Source organism: Erythrolamprus reginae, chromosome 5, assembly GCF_031021105.1.
Source record: "Erythrolamprus reginae isolate rEryReg1 chromosome 5, rEryReg1.hap1, whole genome shotgun sequence".
Classification (NCBI taxonomy): Eukaryota; Metazoa; Chordata; class Lepidosauria; order Squamata; family Dipsadidae; genus Erythrolamprus; species Erythrolamprus reginae.
This window is the reverse complement of record NC_091954.1, coordinates 85,496,195-85,508,833: the sequence shown is the minus strand read 5'-3', so window position 1 is coordinate 85,508,833 and position 12,639 is coordinate 85,496,195. Positions and strand designations below refer to the sequence as shown.

The following is a 12,639-nucleotide window of genomic DNA, read 5'->3' as shown; positions in this document are numbered from 1 at the left end:
AATCAAGTTTATATAACCACTCATCTCATGAGAAGTATTTTCTCATCTCATTTTTTTATTCTACATTTTAGAGATGACAAAAATTTTAAATTTTGAATGACTTAGCTGTTTACCCAGGTTGGAAATAAAAGTTATCTTAGCTGCACTGTTTGTGTAAATCCATGGCAAAAAAAATACATAGTTTTAAGTATAAAAACACAGGAAATAGGTATTGTAGGAACAACTTTCTGTATTAAGAAAAGTATCTCCCCCGCACCTACAATACATGTATAATCACAATTGCACTTTCTTCCTGAATAGGTAGCAAACATACAATACTGTTGTTCTACATGAAGCCTTACAGTGACAAACTGTTTTCCATGAAACAGACTTAATAATAGCACAGCTTTGCTGTTTCATTTAGTATATAGTTAGTAGTATCAATTGCATTCAAAGATCACTAGCATAGAAAAATTTTAATAAAAGCAACACCGGGGAGCTCAATTTGGACTAAATATCATATGACAGGTTAGATGCTATAAAAAGGTTTTCAGACTGAAGGGAGAAAACAAATGGGTAACTCTGAAAAACAGAGACATTCTAGTAGATTCTAAGTATTTAAAAGTTTGCTTTTGTAAAAGAATAACAGAGTTGGGAGAGACCTTAGAGGTCTTCTAGTTCAATCCCCTGCTCAAGCAGGAGACCTTATGACATTCCAGACAACTGGCTGTGCAATCTCTTCCTTATAAAGCCTCTAGTGATGGAGCACCTACAACTTCTGAAGGCAAGCCTTGTTAGTTGTTTTCACTGTTAATGAAATTTCTCCTTAATTCTAGATTGCTTTTCTCCTTGATTAGTTTCCATCATTTGTCTTGCTTTCTGGTGCTTTGGAAAAATAGGTTAACACACACACACACCCTGTTCTATGTGGCAGCCCCTCAAATATTGGAACACTACTAGCATGCTACCTTGGCCCTTCTTTTCACTAGGCTAGACATGTCCAATTCCCCCAAACATTTTTCATGTTTCAGCCTGCAGCCCTCTAATCAACTTTACCATCCATTAAGATGGTCCCAGTAGCACTCACAGATGTCAAACCTGATTGCACTCAGTAGATGTCAAACTTGATCGCACCAAGTAACATACCATGACATATTGCAATGTCTTTTTGCTTAGCTGGTTTGGTTTATAGGGCAGGGGCCAAGAGCCTTCTAAGGCGCAGCACCCCAATTATAGAACTTTCTCCCAAGGAAAAATATGGACAGTCCATCCCTCATCCCTTTAGAGGCAACTCCAAGCACAGTGTTCAGCGAGCCATATGTAGAATAACAACACATTTCATAGTCAAATACCACTAATTACATTACGTACTATGTTTCTTTCTTAAAATACACACTTTTATTATTGTTTCAAGCACTACTGGCGATGCTTTATGCTAGCTGTATTTGACAAAGACAATTCATGAGCTTGGTTTTGTAAATACAGTACAGTACTCAGTTACACAGGCTAGCTGCATTTGAGAGCTTGTAAATCACCCTGGATTTCTCCGACACATTTAATTTTGAATTGATCTAATACAGGGGTAGGCAAAGTTGACTCTTCTATAACTTGTGGACTTCAACTCCCAGAATTCCTGAGCCAATCATGCTAGCTCAGGAATTCTGGGAGTTGAAGTCCACATGTCATAGAAGAGATAACTTTGCCTATCCCTGAACTAATGAATTGGGCAGAAGAAAACAAACGTTTCAACGCAGCTAAATTCCACCGATCTACTGCCTGCCTGCCTGGGCGCATACTGCAGAGAAAAGAAGGCATTATATTTCTAGCCAGCATAGCCACAGGATGATGGGAACTGTGGTCCACGACACCCAGAGGGCATTCGTTTGGGTAAGGTCGGATTACATTGTAAAAGAGCAGGCGAGAGGAAGCCGAAGCGAGAAACACTTCCAAGATTCCCGACAATTGAGGAGGAAGAGGAATAGGAGGGGGTGACTTTGAATTTCAACTCGCGCAATTCCTCTTTAATCTTACCATTCCATCCAAGGAGTTCTACTCCCGCCCGGATGTTAGGGAGGAGAGGCGGCCAGGATAGGCCATGAAGCCGATCTGCGAGTTTGCTCTCTCGCCTGCCTGCGCACCACCTTCCCCGACGCGGCACGCGGCTCCAAGCCTTCCCCCCCTCCCCCCCAGAAGTCCTTCGCGGATCATTAAATAAGATTTCTTTCGGGCCTCCCGCTTTTTTTCGGGATCGCATCGCGGCTAAGTCGATCCCCCCCCGCCCTCCTCCCCCCCAAACGGCCTCACCTTCCCACTGGCCTTCTGCGAACCGCCTGGCGTCTTGTCCGCCATCTTGCTTTCTCTCCCCCGCTCAAACCCGTAGCGGAGGAGAATCAAGCGCCGATGCCACGGATTGAAGCGAGGGCTCCCGATGGGAAAGAGGAAGAAGGCATGATGAATCGATTAAGCCTTGGCGGGAAGAGGGCGGCCGATCGGAAAGCCTATGTGCGACAAACTGGACTCCTCCCTCTGCCTTCTTCCTGGCGGGGCGGAAGGCGGGGAGTCGTGCGTCAGAGCGCCCTTCCTGGGCCGAAGCGCTCGGTCTTCCTCTGCTGGCGACGCTTCGGCGTCGTGGCGGCTTTCTGCGCGGCGTTGGATTCTCACCGGGTTTTGATTCCGCGGCCAGCTCTGTAGGACAGTGTTTCCCAAGCTTGGCAAATTTGAAGATATTTGGACTTCAACTCCCAGAATTCCCCAGCCAGCGAATGCTGGCTGGGGACTTCTGAGAGTTGAAGTCCAGATATCTTCAAGTTGCCAAGGTTGAGAAACACTGCTGTTGGAAACGAAGATAAACGCAACATAAACTTGCTTTTCGAGGAACAGAAACATTACGTATTAGAAAAAGGACAATTTTCTTTGTTTCTTGTGGCCATCTCTCCAAACTTCAGTATTTTATGCATCCCAAGTCTAATCTTGTGTATTAGATGTTAGGTTCCATAATCCCCAGCCGTCTGGAGGGCTCCATACCGGATAAGGGTTTTGCATACACCACTGAATAGCATCAAGAACTGTCAAAACGACTGGGCGTATAATCATTTTCCCAGGACAATCTTTCCCTACTGGTAACTTTTAAAGGGATATATTTTCCCTCGCTGGGACTGCAGCTTGGTAGGAGGGAGCATTATAGAAAATATATATACTGTACTGTTCAAAAAAATAAAGGGAACACTCAAATAACATCCTAGATCTGAATGAATGAGACATTCTCATTGAATATTTCATTTGCACAACTATTCCATTTGCACAATAGCATGTGAATTGATTGTCAATCAGTGTTGCTTCCTAAGTGGACAGTTTGATTTTACAGAGGTTTGATTTTCTTGAAGTTATATTGTTTTTTAAGTGTTCCCTTTATTTTTTTGAGCGGTGTACATATACATATATATATATATATATATAGTTTGTTGGCTATAAATAAATTAACTGCCTTGAAATGGCCCTGGGTTGGACCTAGAGGCAAAAAGGAGCTGTGACGTTCCTTCAATATACCAGGGTGATCCAACAGAAAAAAACATATAGCCCTTCCTGGTACAAAGCTGAGATCAAATCCTGTGGCCTAGAGGCCCCAGGATCAAATCCCAGCAAGGGTATGGCTAGCTGATAAAGTTAGAACAAGGCTGAAATAGTGCTATCCTAGTCTGCCTTAATTTTAAAAATTCAGCAAAAACATGTGATATGTATGTGTGTGTGTGTGTGTGTGTCACATGTTTTTGCTGAATTTGAAAATTAAGGGAGACTAGGATAGATCTATTTAGGCCTTATTTAGGCCTTATTTTGGCCTCATCATCAGTATACACACACACACACACATTTCAAGAAATATTGAAAATTGCAATCCTGTGTACTGTTGCCAATTAATCCTGTTACATTTCAGTTTGAAATCTTACTTCTACAATTTTAAATATGTACTGTAATTCATTTACTTAGCTTATGTAGCTTAGAACTACGTTGTCTTAAACATGACCTAAGCATAGCCCATAAAATCATCTGCTAGAACGTCCTTCCTGTCAATGACTACTTCAGCTTCAACCACAACAACACATGAGCACACAACAGATGCAAACTTAAACTAAACCGTTCTAAACATGACTGCAGGAAATACAACTTTAGTAACTGAGTAGTTGATGCATGGAACCCACTACCAGACTAGTATTATCACCTAACCCCCAAAACTTTACCCTTAGACTATCCACTGTTGACCTCTCCTGATTCCTAAGAGGTCAATAAGGAACATGCGTAAGTGCACCAGAGTGCTTTCTATTCCCTGTCCTAATGTTTCTCTTTTACTAGTATCATGTATATAAATATTATCTCTTTGTATACCACCAATATGTACTTGACAAAACAAATAAATAAAATAAAATAAATAAACTTTCCCAAAATATGCCCATGTTACACCAACACTCCGCAGTCTGCATTGGTTGCCGATCAGTTTCCGGTCACAATTCAAAGTGTTGGTTATGACCTATAAAGTCCTTCATGGCACCGGACCAGATTATCTCAGGGACCGCCTTCTGCTGCACGAATCCCAGCGACCAGTTAGGTCCCACAGAGTGGGTCTTCTCTGGGTCCCGTCAACTAAACAATGTTGCTTGGCAGGACCCAGGGGAAGAGCATTCTTTGTGGCGGCCCCGGCCCTCTGGAACCAACTCCCCCCAGGGATTAGAATTGCCCCCTCCCTCCTTGCCTTTCGTAAGCTACTTAAAACCCACTGAGATCCTCTTTCCCCCTAGGCCTTTGCAATTCTATGCATGGTATCTATGTATGTATGTATGTTTGGTTTTTATATTAATGGGTTTTTAATCGTTTTAGTATTGGATTACTATTGTACACTGTTTTATTGTTGCTGTTAGCCGCCCCGAGTCTCCGGAGAGGGACGGCATACAAATCCAATAAATAAATAAATAAAATACTGTACTTCCAAAAAATGCATAGTGACAGATTTCTGGAAAATATAGACAAGAAAACACATAGTAAACATGTTTCTATATTGAGAGGAGGCAAAAGAGCCAGAGTAGTATGATGGTTAAGGCATTGAACTAAGATTAGGTTGACAAGTGCATGCTTACCAAAGCTATATACAATTTTGGGCATAATCATTCTCTCATCATACAGAGTTGTTGCTAGAAATAGAAAGATATGGGACATACACAATTCTGAATGCGTGGAGGGAAGGCAGAATGCAAATGAAATATCTCTAAAGCCAGTAAAACTTTACAAAATAATTTGTAAACAGTAGCATTTCAACTTCATACAATTTATTGAATAAAAATAAAATATAGACAAGAAAATGTTAGATGCCACAGAAGAAAGATACTGACATTCATCTTTTCTCCTTTTTTATTTAGAAGGAAAAAATTGATCTGATTAAAGAGCTATTAAATTCATCTTGATTTTCACAGCAAACAATCATGTAACCCAAACTACCTTAATCAAAACACACAATACCCTTGTTTTTTACATATAGTTTAGGGACCACTGCCAGCAGAAATCTGTCTTCCTTATAAACTTGGTGATTAATAATAATGGCTTGAAAGAATAGCTTTTGTTGGGGAGGTTACATCCAAAATGCTAGCTCCAGTCTAAACATAACAATCCCTAAAGTATTAGCTATACATAACAAAATAAGAAGGTTTAAGCATCAGCTGCCTTAATCAGATTACAAATTAATTGTTCCTGCTAAAAAGATCAAATAACTATCATGGGAACCTTGAGAAAACTAAAAGGTCATAGCAATAGGTAGGGAATAATACAAATGAAAACATTGGCCTTGATTTTGCCTAACAAAAACAGAATTCTTGTTTAATTTTTAGCACCTTCTTTTAGCACTTAAAGAAGACTCTTCTATGGAATGTTTATATTTTTCTTCGCCATAGTTTAAGAATAAATAGAGGAAATGTTTTTACTCACCAGTTTTGTATTTCCATATACGGTCTGACCTAAGCTTATTACACAAAACCATCTTCTACAATGTCCTAACTGTTAATGACTACTTCAGCTTCAACCACAATAATAAATGGGGAAATAATAGCTACAAATTCAAAGTAAACGGCTCCAAACATGATTGCAGAAAATACGACTTCAGCACAGAGTGGTCAATTATTTCTTTATTTTATTTATTTCTTTAATCAGATTTATATGCCACCCAATCCTGAATGCCTGAAATACACTACCTGACTCTGTTGTTACAACCTCAAAACCCCAAAACTTTAACCTAAAACTGTCAACCTCACCCCATTCCTAAGAGATCTGTAAGGGGGCATGCATAAGCAAAGCAGCGTGCCTACTGTTCCTGTCCTACTGTTTCCATTATTTGTAATCATTTCTTATGCATATACTTTACCTGTTTATACTCATATGTTTATATGTTATGTTCATACTTATAATTGTTTTCTCATACATGTTTGACAAACTAACTAACTAAATAAATAATATATTTTTTTAAAGCATGTAGGGAATAGTATGGTGTTACCAAAACATTTGAAGGCAGTGTCCTAAGAACCTCTTTGCCACTAGAGGGTGCAAAAACATGCATTTCAGAAGGGAAATCACCTAATTATATACCGCATGTTCATCTTTGGAAAATTGTAACTTCCTACTTGACAAACGCTATTAAATGTCTTTAACGTATCATTATAACATGGCAGTGGTTTAATATTGTGTGTATGAAGACAGCATTATAGTTTGTAAGACATAAAGCTACAGGTTATCTCCGGGACCGCCTTCTGCCGCATGAATCCCAGCGACCAATTAGGTCCCACAGAGTTGGCCTTCTCCGGGTCCCGTCAACTAAACAATGTCGTTTGGCGGGACCCAGGGGAAGAGCCTTCTCTGTGGCGGCCCCGGCCCTCTGGAACCAACTCCCCCCAGAGATTAGAATAGCCCCCACCCTTCTTGCCTTTCGCAAGCTTCTTAAAACCCACCTTTGTCATCAGGCATGGGGGAATTAAGATATTCTTTCCCCCTCGGCTTCCACAATTTATGTATGGTACGTTTGTATGTATGATTGGTTTTTAAAATAAGGGTTTTTAGCTTCTTTAGTATTGGATTGTCGCACATTGTTTTTATTACTGTTGTTAGCCGCCCCGAGTCTACGGAGAGGGGCGGCATACAAATCCAATAAAATGAAATGAAATGAAATGAAATTGCCCTACATGGCATCGGACCAGAATACCTCCGGGACCGCCTGCTGCCGCACGAATCCCAGCAACCGATTAGATCCCACAGAGTTGGCCTTCTCCAGGTCCCGTCGACAAAACAATTCCGTCCGGCAGGACCAAGAGGAAGAGCGTTCTCTGTGGCGGGCCCGGCCCTCTGAAATCAGCTCCCCCCGGAGATTAGGACTTCCCCCACCCTCCTTGCCTTTCATAAACTTTTGAAAACTCATCTGTGTCGCCAGGCATGGAGGAATTGATATATCCTTAGCTGTCTTGACTTTATGTATGGTGTGTTTGGGTTATTGTTATTATTATTATTATTATTATTTATTAGATTTGTATGCCGCCCCTCTCCGCAGACTCGGAGTATGATTGTTTTTAATAGGGGTTTTTAAAAAATTTTAACATTGAATTTGTATATGACGTTTAACTTGTTGTGAGCTGCTCTGAGTCCTCGGAGAGGGACAGCATACAAATCTAATAAATTATTATTATTATTATTATTATTATTATTATTATTATTAATTGTGGTTTAATAAACAAACCACGAATCAACAAGCCATAGGTTAGTATGCTGTATGAATTAAGTATAGTCTGCAACATGGACATATTCCAAAATAAAAAAAATGTTACCAAGCCATTTTAAATCACACATATCAGACGTGAGTTCTAAATTTTTTTACTGCTGGTTCTGTAGTTGTGGCTGGTTTGGGGGCAGGTGGCTGAATGGCCATGGGCAACTTGACGTCTTCATGCACACTCAGTCACATAAACCCCCCCCCCCCAAGCTGTGCCCACCAAAGCAGTGGTAAAAAGTTTGGGGATATTTTGACTTTTTTTTTTTGGACACTCCCATATCCAGGTTGAGATGCCATGGGGTGGTGGTCCTCATCTCGGATTTTTGTCCATTGCCCTTCCTAGCTGAAAAGACCCCTTCTCGCCTCTGATGGGCCTTCCCCACAGGTGCACCCCCCTCTCAGCCTTGGCGGCAGTGATAGGCGGCAGCAGCAATGATAGACAGAGGAAATGATACCCACCACCTAGAACAGCTGATCGGTAGTATTCCGGGAGGTCAATCCAACTGCCAATCAGCTGCTTGGCAGTGAAGGCTCCAGCATTCCCCAGCAGTGGCAGCAGCTCAGCTCAGTTGATCGGTGGTGGGTGCAATGGAGCAGAGCCCTGATGAACCACACGCAGGGGCTGCAATAATATGCTGCAGTTGACCAGGCTGTTTGCTGCAAGGCTGCTAGCCCGATGAATATCAGATGGATGCTGGGAGACAGAGGAAGATTTTTTTCTTGTTTCCTTCCTCTAAATCTAATGTGTGTCTTATAGTCTAGTGCAGTGATAAGAAACCTATGGAATGGGTGGCACAGGTGGCACATGGAGCAATCTCTGCTGGCGAGCCATTGCACTGTGCAGCTCCAATGTGCATGTGTGTGCCAGGTAGTTGATTTTTGGCTCACGCAGAGGCTCTCGGAGGCTGTTTTTGGCTTCAGAGAGCTTCTGGGGTAATTGGGGAGGGTATTTTTACTCTCCCCAGATCTAGGGAAGCCTTTGGAGCCTGGGGATGACAAAACATGAGCCTACTAGGCCCACCAGAAGTTGGGAAACAGGCCGTTTCTGGACTCCAGAGGGCCTCCAGGGGCTGGGTGAAGCTGTTTTCACCCTCCCCAAGCATTGAATTATGAGTATGGGCACTCATGCATGCACAATAGCATGCACACAGGCTCTTTCAGCACCCAAGGGAAAAAAGATTCGCCATCACTGGTCTAGTGCATCTTATAGTGCAAAAAATATGATACCATATGAATGGAATATAAATCATTCCATTCCCTACTATTCTGTCAGAGCTGAAGAAGCTTCTTGTATAAGCAGCAAAATGTCTTCAAAAGAAAAAAACAATAAAGTCCAGTTGCCTTCTGAAAAAGCACTTTTGGGGAAATTTGGGTTGCTATTCCTCCACATGATGACCGTTGTGAGGATTGTACTTGCCAACCACTGGAAACGAAATGAGATGCTGATGTTTGAAGAATGGGTTTTTAAATTGACTGAACAAGCAGAGATGGCAAAACTAACTACCGGTACTTTTATTAGAGATGATGAAGTAGACAGATTTATTGGAAATTGGAAGCTGTTCGTAGAATTTCTACATATTAAATACAATAACAGATAGCCAACCTAGGGATTTGAAGGTTAGCAAAATGTTTAGATTAACCTGTTGACTGGGTTTGTTTGTTCTTTTACAATTATACTATGATGAAATGTTGGGTCAATTTGATTATCATGTAGAGATCCCCTTAGTTGGGACATTTGTTTATTTAATATAGTATTTTTGTTAAATTCAGGGAAAGCTTAAAACTATTTGTATACCTGTTATGTAAAGGAGAGGAGAATTTATCATCTGTTCTTGTGTTTTTTTCCTCCTCTGCATTCATCCAGAATGAAGCCTATATGTTTAATGTTAAACTTATTTGATATTTGGGTCATTTTTCCCCGTTTTTGTACACATTTTCCTTTTTTGTTGCTGTTAGTGCTAAATGTATGTTTTTCTGTTCTGTGTTATAGTCTTGATGATCAAAACAAAAGGCAGTCAAAATAGGAACTCACCATGAGGGGTGATCTAAACAAAGTATTTATTCTGCCCCAATATTTTATTTTTCATGTTCCCAGGAGGACAGAAGAGCACAGAAAGGTTCCTTATAATAACCTGTCTGCAAACATTTCATCACCAGTTGAGCCAGTACAATTTAAATATTTAATGATGTTAAAAGTATTGATCTGCAATAATTATTTTTTCAACCAATTTATATTTTATCACATTTATATGCTACTCATGCCACAGTAAGAGGCAACCCTGAGTGGCTTGCAACATTGTGTATCTGCAGAGATTTCTATATTCGTATCTCATTATTTCACTCCTTTATTAAATATAAATACTCTTAAATCATTGGTTCCTTTGGAACTGCATCTACTTCTCCTGTGGTTAACATTTATCACTAAAGAATAAAATAGAATTACTTAAAAGAATTAGGATTATGCTAACTATTCTCTAACCACAAACAGCCTGGAATTTACAATTTATCAAGTTTAAAACCCACATAGGCAGCACCATGGATAGCTCTGAGCAAGCAATTGGCTGCAGGACCGGGAACTTCCATAGGCAGCCTTCCCATCCTTTCACTTTTCTCTGGAAGATGAAAATCTCAAAGGATAAACCTCTAGCCTAGAATCTAACAAATGGTGGATGCAGAGAATGGGTCTTCACTCTATACTCAAATGTCTCTTCTATAAAATAATAGTAATTTTCTAAATGGCTTACAAAAGAATATGCAACATATTGTTATTGATGCGAAGTACTGGTATTACAAGATTTAAAGCAACTTAAGGAAGAAACATTTAATTAAACTATTTAACCATTCTCACATTGTCTATATTGTCCTTGCTATTTCTACCAATGACCAGAGAAGAAAAAGTGACAACTCTACTCAACATCCCCTGAGAATTTGCAGTTATGATCAAAATTCACCCCGTTATATTGTATTATAAGCCATTGATGATTATTTCATATCCCAATCATAAACTTATATCCCTTGAGTTAAACTGAAATCTTGCATGTAATTATCCCATTAAACACATAGAAACATAGAAACATAGAAGACTGGTGGCAGAAAAAGATTTCATGGTCCATCTAGTCTGCCCTTATACTTTTTCCCGTATTTTATCTTACAATGGATATATGTTTATCCCAGGCATGTTTAAATTCATTTACTGTGGATTTACCAACCATGTCTGCTGGAAGTTTGTTCCAAGGATCTACTACTCTTTCAGTAAAATAATATTTTCTCATGTTGCTTTTGATCTTTCCCCCAACTAACTTCAGATTGTGTCCCCTTGTTCTTGAGTTCACTTTCCTATTAAAAACACTTCCCTCCTGAACCTTATTTAACATATAAGGTTTAACATATTTAACTGTTTTGATCATGTCCCCCCTTTTCCTTTTGTCCTCCAGACTATACAGATTGAGTTCATTAAGTCTTTCCTGATACGTTTTATGCTTAAGACCTTCCACCATTCTTGTAGCCCGTCTTTGGACCCGTTCAATTTTGTCAATATCTTTTTGTAGGTGAGGTCTCCAGAACTGAACACAGTATTCCAAATGTGGTCTCACCAGCGCTCTATATAAGGGGATCACAATCTCCCTCTTCCTGCTTGTCTCCCTCTTCCTGCTTCCTCCCACATCAATTTAATGAATGTTTTACTCATTTCATTCATTAGGAAAAGGACAAGGAAAGGACAGTGTATGTTGATCTTTCAAGAAAGGTCTTGTCCTTACTTGTATGCTCTGTGACAGTGACAGCCTTAAGTTGTCACCAGCTGTGCTGGTATAGAATATGATACTCCATGGAAATAATGTGAGACTTGACTTAGATAAATATAACTATGCAAATGTATCCATAACTCACATGCAATGTTTCCTTCCTGCTTTCTCCTGATTTGAGCCCTTTGCATCATTTTTTTTAAAATTACCAGATCCTGGTTCTTCAATAGCTTCCTTCATCTTGGTTCTTTCACTCACCTGTGCTTCCTCCATGGTGAACTGAGGTTTCCTTCAATCCTCTTGCTGTCTTTTTGAGAGGAAGATGATAAATGCATCTAAATGGGAGGTATCAAACTCACATTGTCACGGCAGCATCACATGATGTATCGGGAGCTTTGCTAAACTCGGCATGTGCATGGCTAACACATGATGCATCCAACCCGCAGGCTGGGAGTTTTTCAGCCTTGATCTGTATGAATATTCTCATGAGAGAATACATGGTTCTCCCTAACTTCCTTTTCAGGGATTTATTCTGGTTCTTCATATGCAACAGCATAAATGTAGTGTGAGCACTGATTAAATAGCTATTGCAAACAATAATTGAATTATACAATTTACCAATAAGCTTTAACAGAGATTGAAATCAATGTTTGTGAAATTGCTCTCCTCTATAGTTAATGACCTTTACGAAAGAATGAGTTTTATCTGAGGCTTTTGCATCACATTTTAGGATTGTTCATTTCTCTAGATTACAAATTCAGACTACATATCATAAAATGCACTTTTCATCACATTAAGCTTACCTCTTGGTGACTATAAAATCTCTAGGAACCATGGGGGGAAATACATCACACACACACAAAAACGAACTGCTAGATTATATTTTAATGATGGTGCTGTGTGTGTCCATGGGCTGGACCAATTAACATGTGCAGGTTGAAGTACTTGAATTGAAATTTATCTTACAAAATTTCCTATGATTCGCTGAAGCTACAAGTTTTACAGGAAATATGCTTGAGCAATCTCAGAAATTGTAAACAGTCAGTAGTTGTGATTACCTGATCCATGCTTTACATTTGTTAGGCAAATTTCTATCCAGTGATGGTTAGTTTGCATAAACAAATT

General features: G+C 39.8%; 1 protein-coding gene across 5 annotated transcripts in view; it reads right to left on the bottom strand.

The window, feature by feature from the left end:
• Positions 1-2,518, bottom strand: part of U2SURP (U2 snRNP associated SURP domain containing) — a 71,427-nt gene extending 68,909 nt beyond the window's left edge. For 4 of the 5 annotated variants that reach the window (XM_070753360.1, XM_070753362.1, XM_070753361.1 and 1 more), the window contains exon 1: positions 2,284-2,518. In XM_070753360.1, the coding sequence (XP_070609461.1) occupies positions 2,284-2,328 (45 nt within the window). In that variant the 5' untranslated portion in view covers positions 2,329-2,518. The remainder of the gene's footprint in view (positions 1-2,283) is intronic. The other variant, XM_070753364.1, reaches the window with a different exon arrangement.
• Between the last annotated feature and the right edge of the window lie 10,121 nt (positions 2,519-12,639).